The sequence below is a fragment of the Panthera leo genome, chromosome A1 (genome assembly GCF_018350215.1).
Source record: "Panthera leo isolate Ple1 chromosome A1, P.leo_Ple1_pat1.1, whole genome shotgun sequence".
NCBI classification, from domain to species: domain Eukaryota; kingdom Metazoa; phylum Chordata; class Mammalia; order Carnivora; family Felidae; genus Panthera; species Panthera leo.
Genome location: NC_056679.1, coordinates 49,822,960 through 49,843,419, shown reverse-complemented (window position 1 = coordinate 49,843,419; position 20,460 = coordinate 49,822,960). Strand labels below are relative to the sequence as shown.

At 39.5% G+C, this 20,460-nt stretch overlaps 1 protein-coding gene across 10 annotated transcripts in view; it reads right to left on the bottom strand.

Moving 5' to 3' along the window:
* The window catches only part of LMO7 (LIM domain 7), a 193,405-nt gene that overhangs the window by 85,817 nt on the left and 87,128 nt on the right, over positions 1-20,460 (bottom strand). For 9 of the 10 annotated variants that reach the window (XM_042927995.1, XM_042928012.1, XM_042928031.1 and 6 more), the window contains one exon: positions 6,181-6,287. In XM_042927995.1, the coding sequence (XP_042783929.1) occupies positions 6,181-6,287 (107 nt within the window). Of the gene's footprint in view, positions 1-6,180; positions 6,288-6,784; positions 6,921-20,460 lie in introns of those variants that run through there. The other variant, XM_042928061.1, reaches the window with a different exon arrangement.

The following is a 20,460-nucleotide window of genomic DNA, read 5'->3' as shown; positions in this document are numbered from 1 at the left end:
GGCAATAGAAACCAAAGGATCAACGGCTGCTTTGCCTGAACTGTTTTGCAATTTTGAAAGAGAGTAATAAAAAGAAAAACTTGACAAAGAGGAAAAAATAAGTTTCCATCTTTAAAGCCTGGCTTTAAAACATCCAGGAAGTCAAAATAACTAAAATTTAATTTTCAAATAAACACTTAACACTTAAGATGTCGGGAACTAAGGAAATAAGGAATAATGTAATTGTTTCTGTCCTCAAATAGTCTCAAGTCTAGGGAAAAATTAGATGTAGATGAAAACAAAAGTGCTTTGAAAGCCCAGATGAGAAATCAGTGTCACCTCCAATTAAGTATCTTCCTGATTAAAAAGTTGAAATGGCTTCTCATCTCTATATACTCTGAGAACCCTGTGCATTTATCTCAAAACAATGTACTCTGTGAACTTAAGAAGACATGTCCTTAATTATAACTTGAACCCCACTAAGGGCAGAGCTCTGCACTTTTTGACTGTTAAGAGTGGCATCTGGGAATCTGATACTTAGATGCTACAGAGAAAATGCCCAATCACTGCCTGATGTGTGACAAACAAGTGAGTGACTCCTGACCCCAAAGTCTCCCCTTATTGAATTAAGTGCTGTTTTCTACTCTAGCTCCAGAAATAGATGTAAAAACACACACACCCCACACATACACCCTCACACAAATGATCAGGTAAATCATACCACAAGATAGCAAAAAACTCAAAGAAAAGCAATGCTTAACACCTCGAGTTAGTGGTAAAGCTCTCATTTTCAAAAGTGACTGACAGGGCTATCCATACTACGGTGCACGTCATGTCAAAGGTTTGGTTAATTCAACATATGCAGCCCCACAGGTAATAATTTGAAAGACAGAAGAATCTCTTCAAGAAAAATCTGTTTCTTTGGTTTAACCCTTTGAAGGATCTCATTATAAAACAAATGCTAGCTGGTCAAGGGAAGTAAATTCTATCACTCTTCCAGGAACTCAAGGTAGCTGCTAAGCAGATGAGCCGCCAAATGAGACTCTGAGGCAATGAGCATCGATGGGGTTACTTTTGAATACAAAGACCCTGGCCAGAAAAGTGCACAGCATTCAAGCCCGACCCAGCAAGCCAAGACACAATCAGGCCCTGTGGCTCTGGGGATTTAAGGGAGTGAAGAGCTGAGGATGGAGAGCTGGCTTTCAGAAACTTATTTATCTCTCCAAGAACTTACCAGCAACTAGAAATGGAGAGAAACTAATACTAGATAAAACTTCAGGTATTTTATAGCTTGTCCAGAGTCAGACCTACCTCCTATTCCACAACCTTTCTCTGCGACTAAACACGCTCTTCAATAATCTAACCTTGCAATCAAACAACATTTGAAAACTGTCCGTACATTTTTGCTGCTGGCCTTAAACAGAGTCTTGGCAACCCAAAAGAATTAATGTCCCCTTTCAGGAATTACCTACCACCAGAGAATAACTGAACAGGACAGAAACGTGTGCAGTGCAAACTTCTTTTCTGTTTCATTCTCTTCTAATTGCTTGGTAGGAAGAGAACATTTTAAAATAGTAACATGAATTGACAGGTGGAAGTCACCATGATCAAGTTACTGATCCAAGTTTGGATATCATTATTAAAAAAGCAAAAACAAAAACAAAAAACACAGATTGATGTTGAGAAACTCATTTGAAAGACACGAAAAAAAAGTAAAAGCAGGTTTAAGTCAGCAAATGATGAAAATTACTTCAGAGTAGGTATATTTTTGAATTAAAATCTTAAATAAATACTCATATACACATTCATATCCCACGCCCAATTTGGCAGACTGTTTAGAGTGCCATCTGGGAACCAGATTCCAGAGAAATGACTTTACAGTATTGCCATAAAATCAAGCACCCTTTTGAAGCTGTACAGAACAGCTAAATCCTTAAATATCACTTTGAGCCTCCTTTATTTTCATGCGGGAAATATGTTAATACTAATTTTGTTTCTAACTACTGTTCCTTTGGCACCTACCATGTGTAAAAAAAAATTTATTTCTGCACCCTCCATTTTGATAAGACATTTTTTAAAAATTGAGACATTTGAAGTTACAATTCACACCTAAAATATTAATATCCTAAATGGGAGAGTAAGACCGAATTAGAAAATAATTTTTTTTTCTTTGCATGACTGAAATACTGTGTTCAAAAGCATGGCCATCCTGTAATTGTATTATGAACAGAATGCATCTAAGGAGGAAGTGCTAAAAATTGGACTGGAATGATAAGGGAGCAGAAAGAAGAAACATGCTTACAATCTGCTCACATTCTCAGCTTTAAAATTTCAATATATAATTCGTTAGAGCAATGGTTAAATATATGACTTTGTTTCTGAGTCAAACTGCTAAATGTATAAAATTAAAACCTTTAATAATTCAACTCTCCCTCTCTGCCAACTTCGATTCCTCTAAAACAGGATGACCTCCGAACCACTCTGCTGAGTTGCTTTCTACAACAAGCACTTGCTCTGTGCCGCTTAACGACCAGACCAGGAGATTTGCTACGGGGGCTCTCCAGTGTGCTGTGGCGTGATGTGGTGGTCACTGTGCTTGCTTGGCTCCAGGAGTCACAGCACCTCTTCTCTGTGGGCTGTGGCTCTGAGCTCAGTATGGGCATTTAGCAAATGGTTAATAACTATGGTGTCGTTATTCATTGCTACAGAAGCCAAATTTCATGGCCTCAGTAAACATCTCAAGTAGGGTAAGTTCAACCTCAATCTACCATTCATGAAGGTGAACTCACAAATTTGCTCATTAGCCTTTCAGGGCAAAAAAAAAAAGGGGGGGGGGGCCAAGATGGATCCTACCCATTAAAGTCAGGAATGTCAAAGTTAAAAGTATTAACTGAGGGGTGCCTGGATGGCTCAGTCGGTTAAGCGTCTGACTTTGGCTCAGGCCATGATCTCACGGTTTGTGAGTTTGAGCCCCACATCAGGCTCTCTGCTATCAGGGAAAGCCCACTCGGATCTTCTGTCTCCCTCTCTCTCTGCCCCTCCCCCACTCACCCTCTCCCTCTCTCTCAAAAATAAATACATATCTAAAAAGAAATTTTAAATAGTAACTGATAACAATATATGCAGTCCCAAAATAAATGAGTGACTCAAACACACTTGGAAAAATTCAAGCTACCTCCTGCAAGAAGCAATTGTTAGAAAATTTACATAACATATTAATATGTATAATTATAGAATTATAGAGTAACCTAGTTCTGTTTGACCAGTAAAAAGTTATTATTGCAAATTAAATTGTAAATCTGGAACTGCTGGAAGATAAATATTTGTACTTAGGGCCTGGATGATTGAAATATCAACGGCTCTTTAAATCGGCAGCCTCTGCTCCTGCTACTCCTTCCTACCCACACACCACTCTCCTAGGCTCCGTGCACCATCCATGTTTTTTACGACTGCTGTCCTCTAACAAAAAATACCTCACATTTGCCAACATGGAGGGCATCCACTGGCCTTTCCTATTAGCTTTCCACGCGTCATGCAAACATGGATCTTAGATCGCACTTGCAGCCCGTCTATCAACTGTGTAGTCTTAGCAGCTGAGCTCTGATAGAGCATTTAAAATAATTAAGTATTTTGTCCCATTTTTGCTAGCTTTAATGTATACAGAAGAGCAAAATAATAATGTACTGACACATTACTGCAGACTCAAATTATAATGAGCTTTCCTTTTAAAGTGGGCAAACATACTACCATGGAGATATGTAAGTTATTATACTAAATTATTATATTAATGAGTAAAAAGTTATATTTTAGCAGAAAGTACAGTCTGTTGGTCAGTAGCCTTCATTTCCACATGATTGTCTTGCTGGCACCATTGAAATAAGTAAGGAATTTTACGTCTAGGTCAGGGTTTCTCAACCTCAGCACTACTGATATTTCGGGTTGGAAAATTCTTTGTTATGAGGACCATCCTGTTCATGAAAGTGTTTTCAGCAGCATTCTTGACCCACTAGATGCCAGTAGCACTCCCAGCCCAGTTATATTGACAAAACTATCCCTAAACCTTGCCAAATATCCCTTGGAGGGACAAAACTGCCCCCAGGTGAAAACCACTGGTCTAACCAACACTAAGTCCTTCAATCTACAATAACGAAAGGACAAGATATGACCTACAGAAATCTCCACGTTATGTAAGAACAAAGACTAAAACCTATGAAATGCATGGATATTTACTAGCCAATAATTTGCTTTCCTATATACCTGCTTCCTTTTAAAAAAATGCAATCTCGGGGCAGAAGAACTGTGGCCAACATTTTTAAATAAGCCACTTGCCAGCTTCCTCAAGTCTCATAACCGGGAGGCTCCCATGCTTCCACTGCAGCAGACCCAGGGTCAAGCCCTGTGTTCTTTGGGCCAACAAGACAGAATTCTCAGGGGAAATGTTCCTGAGCAGAGTTGAGGCTCTCAGGCATTCTCACTAGTACTACCTGGGCACGCCTTTATGGACTTGCAGTCTCCACTGAGACAAGTTGTTCTGCATACTTCCTACTACAGCTGTAACTACGTGACCTCCCAGTTTCAGTTCGTCAGGGATTTAATTTCACTCAAGGCTGTGCCCAGGTACTGACTTTTTCCCTGAACACCGTAGACCCAACATCTCATAAAACAGGCTCCAGGCAAGTTTTGCTCAGAGCATTCTTGGAATTAGAAGCCAACAAACATGTTTTGCCTAATCGGTAGCCTACTCAAACATCTACTACAGGGTTTCAAAATGGTATGACTGGGGTAAGGTGGGGGGGGTGTGTTTTTTCCTTAAGTTGTTGCTGTTCATTAAGAATAAAACACTTTGTAAGTGAAAACTTTCTTCGCCCAACAGATGGGTGTCTGGAGAGATTGCTGATTAGTAAAAATAAAACAAATTCATCCATGCAGTAATTTTTCATGGATATCAAGCATGTCCTCGCAATACTGCAGAAGTCAACATGCCATTTTGGTGATGAAACTTAGGAACAAACTATCTTCCAATTAATCAGAAATGCAGACAGACCCCTCCCTGCTATGCACTTATCAAGGTTGTGTAGTTTAGAAATGCTAATTCAACAGAAGTAGAAGCACGTAAGTTCAAAATGGACTGTTTAAAAATATGTATTGTTAGGCTTTGAAAAGATGAATTCTATCTGAGATTTTAGGTTTTACTGCTAAAAGACCATGTGTACTATGAAACTTACATAGAGAGTTATTTTTCTTTAGGAAAAAATATTGGCCATTTTTAAGAGTTTATCATCAATTTTAAATAACTTTTAAAGCTATCACAACAGGGAAATCAACCATATAAACTAAATCTTTGTCTAAAACGGTAGAAACTAATTTTCCCATTTCTATTACTCCTACAGCTAGAATAAGGTGTTTATTCTCTCCTTTTGAAAAAAAAATGTTAATTAGGTTTAAGAGTCGTGATAAAGAGGTAGTCATTATCACAAAATTAAATCATTTTTCTGTCACCACTATCTGGTAACAAAAGTTTATTCCGATTCACTGAAAGCAAATTAGATTTATAGGAAAAAAAATCTCAGGAGCTTAAAACCAGATTTCCTGAAACCATATACTCCTACATGATACCATTTTCCATCTAAAACACAACGGAGACACCTGTGCCCATTTTCACCCCTACTTTCACTTTCTCATCCACACTATTAAAATAGTGAAAAACTGTTCATTTTTAGAAATCCTCCACAACTGACAAGGTCATTAGCATTCCGCCAGGCATTGCTGCCTTCCAGATTACAAAAGAAAGTCTCTTTAACCACTGTCCCAGTCTCATTTTTGTTAGCAAGTCTTAATTCCAAATACATAAAGACTGTATGAAAATAATTCTGTTTATAAATATAACCTCTGAGTTTGTTTTATAAGCGTAATGGCCATTCTCCCCATTAGAAACCAAACACTACCACGTTGGACAAGCATTAAAATACAAACTACCATTTCAGTTAGTAGAGAGATTTAAAATAACAACATGCCATGATCTCAATTACAGACAGCTTCGATTCACAGTGCCTCAGCTATATTTTAAATAATCTGTTTTGGAATGAGAACAGAGGAAGACAGAGGAACAATTTTTCAGTCATCATAAAATCTCAGAAATTCTTTGCACTTGAGCCACAAGCCCTAAGCTTAAAAAACATATAACAAACCAGTGAAACTTACCTGACAGTGACTCGGTTTGATAAATCCTGTAGATCCCCAGGATGGAAAAGCTGGGCTTCTTTCAATCCAATCTGTTCACAAGCTTTCAAAAAAACGTTTATATTATCCTGTGAAAAGAAGTGGCAAGTGATTGCTTAGCCAATCTCTCTCTCAAACAAAGGGTACACGTTTTTATGATAGAACTTCTAAGCTTCAAAGTCCAATTACAGCCAGCAAAAAATGAGGCAGCAAGACTAGTGCATACATTTTTTTTTTAATTACATGGGCATGTATAGCCTTTAAGTCTTCCAGAGCATTCACGGTAGCGCTAGCTTATGCCTGGGCATACGCTGTTCTGTGATCTTTGTGACCGGCACGTTAAACATTACCTGTTACAGGACAAGTGCCTAGCCACTGAGCAGTAATCTACACTTTGATGTCAGCTCTGCTCTGCAAACAAACGCCCTCTTCCCAGCTTTGCACGACAAGCCTCACCTCTCCTCTTTAAAAATAACTCCAGCTACTGACAGTCACCCACCCAGAAACTGTTGGCAGGGAAGAAATAAGAGGAGGAACATTCTGTTTCTATGATTACAAATTACAGAACGACCGTGGAATACCACACCTGGAATCTGGGTTTGGTTGCTGAGCTGGCTCTTGACAGACAGGGAAACCATACTACAGGACCCAGGAGAAGCCTAACGTTCATTGGCTAAATCGCATAGTTGAGGTGTGGTACATTATTCACACACGCCCTGCACCTGCTTCAGGAACTGCCACCAAAAAAAAAAAAAAAAAAGGAAATCTAGGTTGCCCTCCTGGCTAATTTCAAAAACCAAAATCCTCCTTTCACAAACCAATGCTTTCCATTCATGTAAACTGCTGCCCAAACATGGACTACTACAGATACACATTTGGTGGGCAGAATTAGCTGGAGTTTCCCTCTTCTCCTTTATGAGGTTGAGCTTGGGAAGATCGCGTGGGGACTCTACCTTCTCTTGGTTAGGACTCTCAAGGAAGAGAACAGCCTGCTAGCATGCCAACACACATTTGTCCACGTGCACACGCCAGTGCTCTCACACCACATCTGTAGTTGAAGAGAGCCTCCCTGAAACCTCACCTCCCTAACAGCTGGCTCTGAGGAACCAGAAGATAGCCTGCCACTTGGAAAAAGACAATTACTCTTTTCCCATGCTGAGAAGCCAATCCCCACAAGAAAAGGCAGGGTGGCCTAGCAAAGTGGGAAGGAAAGATACAGAAGCAAGGAGGAAGAAGCTAAATTTAGCAGCATGGATTCCTGGAGAGTGAGGGGATTTAGGGAAAAGGTGAGCAAATGCACAGCAAGAGAAAAGCCACACCAACTACTAGGGACTAAGAGACATTCAAAACAAAATATTTGTGGGGGGGGGGGGGGGAGGGGGGTTATTCTAGTGCACTATCAGTAAAAGGCAGCGTGAACTACCTGGCTGAAAGCTAAAATCCATGCTCACTTTAAGTAAGAGGTCAAAGAGCAAAAGAATTTATAAGTCCAAAGTTGAACGGCTCAATGGAAGATGATAAATCTGACTTGGTGGAAAAAAAAAAACAAAAGGGGGAAGTCACATATTGGCAATATGCCGGAAGGAGCAACAGTGATCATTTTGTTGAGCTCGCATAATTAAAAAAACCCATACAATCTCATTACCCAATGATTCAAATTAACGGTTCTAAAACTGGCCTTCAGAGAAGCAGACAAGAACGAATGGTTTGGTGTTTCAGTACTCTAAATCCCACAGGAAGAAAAGTACGTTTCAAAAGAGGAAGAAAAAAACCATTAGAAGTCTTCCCAAGACATACACAGACACACACACACACACACACACACACACACACACACACAAGAAGTCTTCCCACAAACTCAATTTGGTTGAATGTTTAAAATGTTATAAAACATTATGACACAGTTAAACAGAAAGTAAGTACAGAAAGTAAGCCGATTGCACTGACTGCCAAAATAGTCTTTCATGTGTTTTCTAAAAACATAATAGCAGTCATCCAGTTGACAAACATATATACAGATTGCTAAGAACAAAACTACATATGCCTCAAAACCCACCCAATTATTTAGAAAGAAACCACTTAAAATCAAAGTGATTATAGTTAATTAGAGATGAAGGGAAAAATAGAATATGATTAAATTCTAGTTTTAAATAAAGCCTTTACATGAAAAAGCAGAGTTTCTCTTAAATAGTTCAATGACACTCAAGTTGACTTTACAAACGAGGCTGCACATGGCCTATGCAGCAGGAACAGGTTGTATTAAGATCACAATTGTAACCTAAATCCAGCTTACTGGACTTGAGCCCACGGGTAATTTATTTTTTGCGATTTCAAAGGACCTAGGCAGAGAGTTCCCTCAGGGAAGATACAGAATTATCAAATGAAATTTTAATGTCTGTTGAACCATCGAGAAGCCACACCCCACTCAACATATTAAAAGGGAAGCGTTTAGTCTTCATTAATGGAATCATTTTCCCTGGAAACTAGCAAAGATAAAGTAAAAACAAAGGACAAACGTGAAAACATCTCATTGGACTGTTAGCCAGGACAGAGCCCAGTAGCTCTGCCACTAACTTTAGAAATAACGTTTCTAACATTATTAATGTATCAGCCTTTCTGGCCCCATTTTCCGCCTCTGTGAAATGAGCAGTTTCTGGATCCGTACCCCATTCCCAAGGGCACACACCTCTGTGCCAGCGGAGAGAAGCCCGGCCCTCCCCAGCTCAACCCTTCACACGAGTATTGCATAGCCCAACTTGAAGAAAAGACTTCATGGCAAAAGCTGGCACTAAGCATCTGCAATTCCCACACGTTGAGGACGGAAAGTGGCTTCACAAAAAACAAAACAAAATGAGGATCCCAGATGATCTGCAATAGCCCCTTTCAGTGTTGTTCTTCTAAGGTAGGAATAAAAGCAGACACTATAAACAGACAAGGTGGGATGGCTCGAGATTTTCACATTCTTCCCCAGAGCCTCTCCATCCCTTTGCCTTGAATCAGTTATAAGGGCAATCATAACAGGGTAAATTAGAGAGAGATTAAGGAGTCAGGAACAGTACCTGCTAACACCTGAAGCAAGATGAGGACTCCACAAAAATTTACCAATATTCCCAGGTTTATAGTGGCGCAGTACTGATTATCTACCGCTACATAGCTAGTTATCCCAAAACTTAGCAGCTTAAAACAATACAGACTGATACAGTTTCTGAAGGTCAGGAACTCAGCAGTGACCCAAGTTGGATTGTTCTGGCATGGAGGTCCCTGAGCAGGCTGTAGACATCAGGCCAGACTGCAGTCACCTGAAGACCTTCCTGTGGCTTAAAGGAGCTGCTTCCAAAGAGGTGCACTTGTAGGTGGCAAGTTGGGGCTGGTTGTCGGCAGGAAGCCTCAGTTCTGGATCAAATGGACATCTCCATCGGGCTGCCTGACAGAGTGAATGATCCAAAGGAAAGCAAGATAGAGGCTGCAGGGTCTTGTGGCCTATCTTTTCAAGTCACACAATATTTCCTCAGTATCCTGCTGATGGACTAGGTCAGCCCCATTCAATGCAGGGAGGACTACGCAAGAACATAAATGGCAGGAGGCGGGATCACTGGGGACCAGTTACCACAGTTCACTCTTGAGCCCTAATGGTTCATGTCCTTCCCATATGCAAAATACACTAATCCCTTCCCAAAGCCCTAGAAATGTTCACCCCTATACAAGGTGAGCTCCAAGTTCAGAATTTCATCTAAACCAATTCTGGCTTTACATGAGGCTCCTCAGGTGGATATCCTTAAGGACAGCCCTCAAATACAGTTCCTCTCAACATGAATACCAGTGAGCTAAAGCAACAAGTTACTTGTCCCCACATACCCAACACAGTGGTGTAGGGTAACCTCTAGATATATTCCAGCTCAAATGTGGAGAAATGAGGGCACACAGGAGTCACTACACCTCAGAAACTCTGAAATCCTGCAAGGCATAGATTGGTAGGTCTTTCATTAGTCTTCAAGGCCAGTGAATTCGTCATGGTTTTTGCTTCATCCTCCGGATTCTTGATTCCCCCTTAAAATCATCATTTGCTTCCTTGAAAAGTAGTTTGTGTCTGCAGGTATGTAGCTTTCTCAGTCTGCTTTCTGCCTAAAAAAGTTTGGGGGACTAATTTTGTAACCTTCTGTCCTTTTCAGTCTATGTTTACAGCTTCTAAAGAGAATTCCCTCAATACTGTCTTTTATGAATCCTATTGGCCCTTAATTTCATTAGATAAAAGCCTCACCCACAAATCCCTTCAAGGGGGAACGGCAGCCCTCCTCTTAGTCCACTGAGATGACAGAGGGACATCACCTTTATGCTTCTCAGAAGCCCTGTCATTTGGATGGACTTCCGAGGCACTACTTTGGATCTTTCCAAGATCTTCAAGGATTTTACAGCTACACGCTCAGCTTCATCTTCAGACCTTGTCTTCCTGCTAGTGTGCACTTAATTTGATGTTGGCCTGAAAGCCATTTCTCAATTTTAGCCTCCTTTACTGACTAAAGAGGCTGACAATTTTCAAAACCAGCAATTCCTGTGCCCCTCTTGTTTATCATGTTATCTGCTGTCCCACATTTTACTTATGATCAGCAAGAGGATGCCAGGCAGCACTTCAGCACACCACCTGGAGGTCTCGGCTAGAACACCTAATTAGGTACAATGTATAGGTACAAGGGAGAGAATCATCGGGACCACGTTAGAAGATGGCTAGGTACTTGAACACAATCATATATTATACATTTCTATGGAATCTTAACTCCTCTCTGTCTCCATCATACATCCTGAAGAGTCACAAGAAGGATAACGTGAGGCCAAAATGAATATTCTCACACTAGATGAAGAGGTAACATGGGTCTTTGGCGACATGAACTCTTTCAGAGCCTTTCACCCCACTTTCCTTCTCAAAGCACTTATCCAGTAACACAGACTCATGTCACTTCAGCAGATTACTTTGCTTTCTTATCAGGGATGGGAGTAATTGAGGAGAGTATCAGGGGACCAGAGTTGAATGAATATATTTTAGCAAGTTGCTATCAGTCAATATAAGGGCTCTCTCAGTACTTTTTTCTCTTTGTCCCAAGCCCCCATTCACTCCCACTCCTCTTCACTAAAAGGTGCTTTCTGGCTTGGTCAACTGAGCATCTGAGTCTTGATTTCAGCTCAGATCATGATCCCAGGGTCATGGGATCAAGGCCCAAGTCAGACTCCGTGCTGACCGTGAAACATGCTTGGGATTATCTCTTAAAAAAAAAAAAAAAAAAAAAGTTTAAAAGATTTAAAAAAAAGAAAAGAAGAATATACCCTCAAGAATTAAAGAGTTTCCCAAACAAGTACATGTACATGCACATTAATAACAGCACTATTCACAATAGTCAAAAGGTAGAAAGAGCTAAAATGTACATTTACAGCAATGGATAAACAAACTGTGATATATTCACACAAAGGCATATTAGTCACCCATTTAAAAAAAATGAAGAACTGATACATTTTACAGCATGGATGGACCACCAAAACATTATGCTAAGTAAAAGCTAAACACACACATTTACATATTCCATTTATATGAAATATCCCGAATAGATAGATCCTTAAGAGAAAGAATGCAGATTGGTTGTTGACAGAGGAGTTTAGCAAGGGACAGTATGAAATAGGAAGTGACCTAATAGGTAAGAGGTTTCACTGGGGAGGGATGGAAATGTTTGGTGACTGCACAACACCGTGAATATACCATATTCCACTGAATTGTCCACCTTGAAATGGCTGTATTTGTTATGTAAATTTCACCTCCATAAATTTTTTGAAGGAGTGTCTTCTCTAACGTGCTTAAAAATGTAAATGTCCTTTAAAGTGTTGATTCACTTATGTGAATGGCATTACATAAATGGCATTATGGTCCACATTTTTGTCTTAGAGCTTCAACCATTTTGTTACACAAAAGTCTCAATCCTCATTAAAGTCTATACTATACCTCCCTAGGCTCTTAACACTGACCAAAGTCATTTTCATTTTCACTTGGAGGAACTTAAAAAAACGTATCTTTCATACATTTCTTTGAAATATATCTTTAATGATATATTTTCAAGACTTCCAACTTATAGAGGGAATACTTTGTATCAGGAAACCTTAATTCACAACAAATGGAGAATGTCTATTCATAATGTCAAACCAGTTAGACCCACTTCTGCAAAAGTATAGAGGGTCAAAAGTGTCATCAATAAAAATGGATTCTTTACATAAAGACAAAGAGATCTATTACAGAAGCCCTGAATAAGATCAATATCCTAATTCTGAAAAAGAGTAAAACTGACTGTGCTCAGGGCTATAGCCGTACAGACAACAAGGGCCATATAGTCAACACCCGTAAACAAAACCTAGCTAGAATGTCATCACCTGAGAGTGTTCCCTCATCAATGAGCCAAGTGCTCCTCGTGTGCTCACCTGTGCCCTGTTACTCCCAGTAAGTTTCTAGGCCTACTTTGAGCAAGATTGTTTTTTTTATTAAAAAAAAGAGCACATTATCCAATTTCTCTGAACCTGGGAACATGACGGTGTGGATCAATTTATCAGAAGGCCAAGAGACTTGGTGACCTCAACTCCTTTTCCATTTATGATATGGTACCAAAGCCCCTCTTTGCCTGGCATTGACAGTGACAAAAGTTAGAAAGTATATGCCAGCAATCAAGAGGTTGTGTCCACTGTTTGAGGCAGAGAAACTGAACTAAATCTCTACGTTAGAATAACAGTCCCTAGCCAGCCACGTCAGAATCTCTAGAGGGAGCACACAGTCACCACACAGGTGATGCTGACGCACACACTAGACAACAGCCGACCTAGCCTCTTGCCACTCAACACGGGGTCCACACACCAGCACCATCACTTGGGAGCCTGTGAGATATGCAGACTCTAGCTCCACCCTGGACCCACTCAATCAGAACCCACATGCTAAGAGAATCACTCAGGTGATTTGAGTCTTTGTAGACATAAGTTTTCTGGCAAGTAACAAAATAAGGAAAGTCTGAGCACAAGTCACCTCCAAAAGTACTCACATTCCATTCTGGTGATGTACTAATTGTGATCAATCGCAAGTATTCGAAAGCAATTCCCAAGCAGCAAAGTGACTACAATATATCCAAGTGTGCATTTTAATTATATAGTTTCCACTAAGAAAGTGGTGTGGTTGCAATTTTCGTCAGGGGCACTAGTTTTATTATTATTTTAGAGACTTCATCCTCTATTTTATGGCTTAGTGAAGAAATGTAAGCTGTGTTACTAATACCTACATGTTATGATTACAATATGTAGGTAAACCTACAGATCCAACTTCGGTACTTATTTGAGGAAAGTAAGCAGTACGTTTTCCTTTGGTTCTTATCTGTCTGCCAAGAGAAAGCCTCAGTCATGTGCTGATAGATAGCAAAGGATTGGGGGACGAGGAGAGTAATAAGGTTTCGTCACATGTGGAGTGGAGATGGGAATAAGAACCAGCTAGGAATGCTTAAAAGGAATGGCCAAGTGACACTGAGGGCCCAAGGGATTATAGATGATAAACCACCAAGCTGCTGGCGTAGTTTTCTCCAGCACTGCTTGGCAGAGGAGGAGCAAAGACCATACCGAGAGGCAGAACCAAGCACTGGCAAGTAGGGGAAGGGCAAGCAGAGGGCTGTGCTCTGGTAAAAGGGTGGTCACTAAAATGCTTCATCAACCCCGGGTGACAATGAACTACACAGAAGCGGTGACAGGCTGTCACATTGCACCGTGCATTAAGGTACGGTCTTCCATGGTGTTCAGATGAAATTTACATCAAAAATGAAGGAGTTCTCAAACATACTTACTCTTTTGAAAGCAAGAAAAGAAAATGCTGAAATAGAGGCTTAAGAACTTCTGAGACCAACATGGGGAACAAAAGAAAAACGTTCTGTCGTCAAATTATCCATGTTCTACATTCCAAAGTAAAACAGATACGTAATTGCTTAAAGAAACACCTCATAATGATGCCAAAACACATTTTAGGAAGCAGTAAAGCACGTTTAATGAAGGAAAACGACACAGTAAAACTTAAGAGCTAGCTGGGAATTCGTGCTCCTTCAGTATAACTGCTCCTACCCCCCTTCCGAGAGTCACTTTTACAGGTGATGTGTCTGGATCATCAGCCCTTGTATTTGCTTTTCCAGCCTCAGGGACTCCTTGCTTTATGAGACTGATTCTCTTTTAGTCATTTCTCTGTCAAAAAAAGTCCAAAGACTCCCTCGCTGTAATTGTAAAACACCGATCCTAAATCTGACTACTTAATATGAACTAACTCCCACGAGAGCCCCTTAGCTACTTAGTTCTCCTGCCTCCTACCCTCCACACATTCCCCCAACCTCACATCTTCTCTTCAAATATCCCCAGTTTTCTCAGTGCCCCTTGGCCCTCTGTGACAGTTTTCAGTTCTCATGTCATCCCAACCAGCCCTTTGCTGAATCGCTGATTTTCTCGAGTTAACATCCACTGAACTCTTATCGTATGCCAGGCAGCATTCTGAGGCCCTTTACACAAACTATGTCAAATTCACACTAAAAAAGCTTAGGAAGTCTTATTGTACCCATTTTACACATGAGGAAACTGAGGCTAAGAAGCATGTGACTTACCCCAGGTCATCCAGTAAGTGGTGGAGTGAGGATTCAAAGCAAACAGTTCAATTCCTGAGTCTGTGCTCTTAACCACTATATTGATTTCCCATTAATGCTATAACAAATCACCGCATCAGTGGCTGAAAACAAGACCAGTTTATTACCCTATAGCTCTGGAGGTCAGAAGTCCAAAATCAGTCTCATTGTGGTAAAAATCAAGGTGTTGGTAGGGCTGCATTTCTTTTGGAAGCTCTAGGAGAAAATCCATTTCTTTTCCTTTTCCATCTTCCAGATGCTCTCTCCTCCACGTTTGAAACCAGCAGCACCAGCCTGAGTCTCTACTGTACCACCATCTGACTAATTCTTGCTCTCTTCTACTTAATAGGACTCTTGGGATTATCCTGGGCCCACCTAGATAATCCGGGATCCTTTCTTCATCTCAAAGTCAACTGGTTAGCAACCTCAATTCTACCCGGAACCCGATGCTAACCTCCTCTTACAAGACATTGGCAGGTTCACTGCATTAGAGAATGAACATTATTGGGAGCCATTCTTTCTGTGACAACCATCATTGTTCCTTATAGACAATTTCCTTCTCAAAATGAAGCATATGTAACTCAAAACAGGACTCCAGGTGTGGTTAATTATCAAAGTCATCACTTGATGGGTCACTAATAATTGTCCTCTTATAAAATGCAAATGACAGTGATTTTGAAGATTTAGTGAGGAAACAGGTGATTGATTGGCAGTTTCTAGGAATATAGTAAGTAGCCAATAAATGGACCTTACTTCTCGTTACAGGACACAGGTACTTTGCCTTGTGGCATCTATATGATGCTGTTGGCTAACTGAGATGTACACTGGCAGCAACCAGTTCACAGGGACAAGATAATTCACAGGAAGATGACCTGTGGACTTCAATGGACCAGGAGGCTAGTGAAATTTAGCATAAACTAAGGTGGATATAAAGAATCGGAAATGCAAATCATATGATTCTATCAGGTGAGGTTTCATGGATAAAGGCATAAAGTGCATGATTAAGTTTGCAGATAATACAAAACCACTGCTTTCTTGTGATTTTTTCCCCCAAAAAACCAAATCTATTCCTGATAAATATCCTTTTGGAGACTTGCAGCCATCTAGATCACGTTAAATTGCAGATTTTGATATTCAGTACATTAACTATGTCTGATTGTTCCAACATCTACAAACAAGACTAAGTATAATCCCCATGTTTTTATTCCATCCTTTTTTTAAAAAATGAAAATAGCACAAGTACAAAGCCCTAAGGCAAACTGTAGAAACTTCTCTCGAAGTTTATATGGATTTACATTTAGCTCCTTAAAATTGAGCTTTTTTACTCAACTACTTAAGATTTCACCTACAAATATTATTATCTGGTCTATTTTTCTCCATCTTGACTACAACAAGGCCACAACAGACAGTTGGCAGGAATTAAGACATGTCTAAAAGGGGAGGGGTGGTAAAATGACTGAATAAACCATAAATGAATAAAATGAGCATCATGTCAGGGAAATGATCAGGCAACAAGGAATGCAGAGACTCCCATCTTTTCCACAGGACACCCCCACACAATGGTTGCTTTGGGGGCATGCAGGCCTGTTACTGCCACATTCCTTGTGAAGCCGGAGATGAGGATTTTAAATGAAACCTGAGGGTCTGCAAATGTTGGCTCCAATTTTAAAAACAAGCAAAAATGGTTTAAGTCAAACAAAACTCATCATGAGCCATTTCATGACCTCTTGCTGGTCTCCGGAACTCGCCATGGTACCAACCCGGTAATATTTTTCTTTAGAGCATTTGTGGTAGACAAGGCTGGCTTCTAATGTTACTCTCTTGTTAAATAATCACAAACCATCCCTTTAATCATCTTTTCCATCATGTTATCAGGGAACAATATCTAAGACTGACACTGATCACTCTGACATTTGCAAATCTGCAATCTTATGCAAACTGCCTAAGAATAATGTAATACTGTCTAACCAATTATCTGGACACTCCATGGCCAGTCAAGTTGACACACAAAACTAGTCATTACAACTATCAAAACTGTTTTTCAACTGCCCTTCCTGCTTTTCTTCTTAATTTCCTTCAGTCTACTCATCACATACCAATTTGTGATTTTCTTACTTTTACATTTTATTGAGATATAATTCACATACAAGTCATGAATTTAAAGTGTATGATTCAATGGTTTTTGGTATGTTCACAGATACATGTACATCCTTTACCACAGGCAACCAAAGATCTCTAACAAATTAAATTCCTCTCAAAAGTCCCCAGTGGCTTCTCATCATGCTAGAAGTAAAATGTGATCTACCACCAAAGCTGATAGAGCCACATACATCTTTGCTGGCCTACCTCTCCACCTTACTCAGTTCCAGATCCATAGTCCTTGCTGGCCCAGCTTGATCCTGCCTTGATCCCCCCTCGTTTCCTTCTGTCTGGAAAAGTCTCACGATCCCCGTACATTACCCTCCTTCAGTTTATTCAGGTCCCCAATCAAATGTCAACTCCAGAAACAAGATGTCCCTAAGCACTTTCTCTGAAACACTTCTCATACTCAATCATTCGCTATCCATTCACTTTATTTTTCCCAGAGTAATTATTGTCAACTGACGAGGTATTACATATTCTGCATGGTAACTATTAGTACCTGATAAGTTATTACTGACCTGCTGACCATGCTCCATTAGGGAGGAACTTTCTCTGCCTTACTTGTGGCTTTGTTCCAAGTTCCAAGAATAGTGCCTGGCACATAGTAGGTGTTCAATAAATACTTTTAGGAAGGGAGGGATAGTCATGGGCCTAAAACCTATCAAATAACTGATTTGTTCATACCAGTCTTAGACCTGGGTTCTATTTCTTATTAACTTCATTTGCTCTACTGTTTCCAATTTCTACATAACAAAAGGTGCTTAAAGAGAGACATTCTGAGCATTTTCATATCTGAATAAAACTGTCCTGTATGACATAATCCTACTATGAATGAATTTTTCTTTAACTTTACAAGCTAATCATGGTGTTGCTTTAGGAATCCTAATTCATTAATGTTTTTTTAAGATGTTGCCCTCAAGGCTAAAAGTTGGCATACGTTCATCTTAGATTTAAAAACAAGTACGTTTTGGAACTCTAGGGAAATGCTCCTATCTTGTGCCAGTGCCATGACTAACAAATTATGGCCTGAAATAAAACAGGAATTTCCTGATTTGCAGTGCTGTATCATTATGAGGGTATTGGAAACAACTTCAATGTTGACACTAAGTTTTTATGTTTTCATTTTTGGTGATACTTATCTTTAACTGGGAGTTGGAGAAACGTAAGGAGATAAGGAGATAAGGCGATTCTTGACAAAATCACCTAAAATTTCTTTATAAATAACTCAATTATCATGGAGTTATTTATAGGCCATTTATATGGAGGTATTAAGGCGGAGGTATTAAATATCTAATATTTGTTACCCTGAAAACAGCCAATGCACAATCTCCATTCAGTCTGTTTTCTTAGACTTGATTATTATATAATGCTAAAGTATTTCAAAATACTGCTGATCACAGAAATTCCAGGAAAATATACATTAGAAAAGAAATTAAATTAAAATACAACCACAGAAAATGTCATTTTCAATGCATAAAGTGGCCTTATTTTTAGTAAATGGCCAGCCTTTATGTTATAATATCTTACCTAAGCGTAACAATACATTAAATAACACTGTAAGCAGTAACACTATAGTACTCTCCTATAACTTTATTAAGAAGAAAAAGCACTCAATGTTTTAGTTATTAGTGTTTGTTTTTAAAGAAAATAATCAGATTGACAAGCTAGAAAAATAAAAATAGTTTAAATTTTATTGTTCGAGGCATAATTATACAACTTGTAATAGTGGTTCACCCTCCCTTTGAAATTAAAAGATTTCTTTAGTGTAGTTTTAATCATGAAATCACAACTGAGCAATTTTAATCAAGTTTATTGATATCATTAACCTCCGCGGCCTCTATTGGTTTTATTTGTAAAAGAGCTCAGAAGCTTAGTGTCCCATAAACCTCCCTCTCCCAACCCCCTGGGTCCCCTTCCCCTTGGAAAAAGAGTGGGATACACAGAGTCACTGCCTGAGAGTGGGTTTTAAAAAGTACATGATAAAACCTGGACGAGCATATTTAAATTTTACAGCTGATTCCTCGGGTGCATTTTCTATTACTGCTGAAAGGGAACAACTAGATGTTTCAATAGTGACCTTGGCACAGACTAGGTTGCACTACCTTGCTGATGTGCCCAAGTGTAGAGGAGAGTGAAGATGAATCAGAAATAATTTTACAGACACAAGAACATTAGCCACTAACAACCTTTTGAAAAATGGCAGTAAGAATGGACCCATAGACTTGTGTGATTTCTTGAAGTAGCTATTATGAAGAGAAGAGAATCTGACTGATATCCAACAGCTTAAGCTAGCTGGCATCTTTTCATTTCCTGCATTCTACAGCATTCCTAAATCAGGAGACAACCTTCCCAGTCTCTACGGTCACACCTTATATATTCCACTCTTGAAAATAATCTGAAAGAGTAACCCTTTAGAGGAAGGATATTCAAATTTGGCCCGTATTTTTCAAGCAAGTGTGGATATAGTGAAGATTTTTAAATTAAGCACACTGACAGACACAAACTTTCAAACAAAAAATGATTCAAACCAAATATTCTTTTTTTTTTTAAGTAGATTTCATGCCCAGTGCAGAGCCCAATGTGGGGCTTGAACTCACAACTGTGAGATCAAAACCTGAGCTGAGATCAAGAGTCAGTTGCATGCTTAGCCAACTGAGCCACCCAGGGGCCCCTCAAACCAAATTTTCTAGAATACGATTCCTTTTCTCAGAGAAACTGCAATTGAAATAGCAGGCATGAGTAGATGACTCAAATCTATACTCAGTCAACAAACCAGCCCATGCAAAGGGGTAGCGTTTATTTTCTCAACTCTTTATCTCCATGGCTCTCAGCCAGGGATGATTTTACCCCATAGGGGTCATTGGCAATGTCAGAAGACATTCTTAGTGGTCATCCTTTGGGGCTGGGGAGCATGGTGTTACCAGCATGTAGTAAGTAAAACCCAGGGAAGCTGCTAAACATTCTACAATGCACAGGAAAGACCACCCCCTAAACAAAGAATGATCTGGCCCAAAACGTCAATAGTGGTGCCAAGGTTGAGAAACCTTGCTTTAGTAAATACAACTAAATCATCAGGGGTCCAAGACAACTATAAGTCTTGGGATTAATAACTTCCTTGATGTTCTCTGCACATATTGTATTTCAGGCACACTAAGACATCAGATGGTAAACATTATTCTGGTTCAATGACTCTTTTCACCATCAGAATATCTTGCCTGTTTCTCATGGTTTTGTTTTGAGATTGAGTTTTTTAATTCCCAAATAAAGTTTTAGTTTTGAGTTTCAATGAATTGAACATACCCACATTTAACAGCAGCTAATTTTTTGGAAAATTCAGACTGGTTAGATTTTTGGGGGGCATCGCTTTGTGAAGAATATAAAAAAATAGAAAAGATAGGGAAAATCTATTTCTCGAAAAATTAGAACTTAGAATTAAGTGAGAAAAGCCCTATCTCTA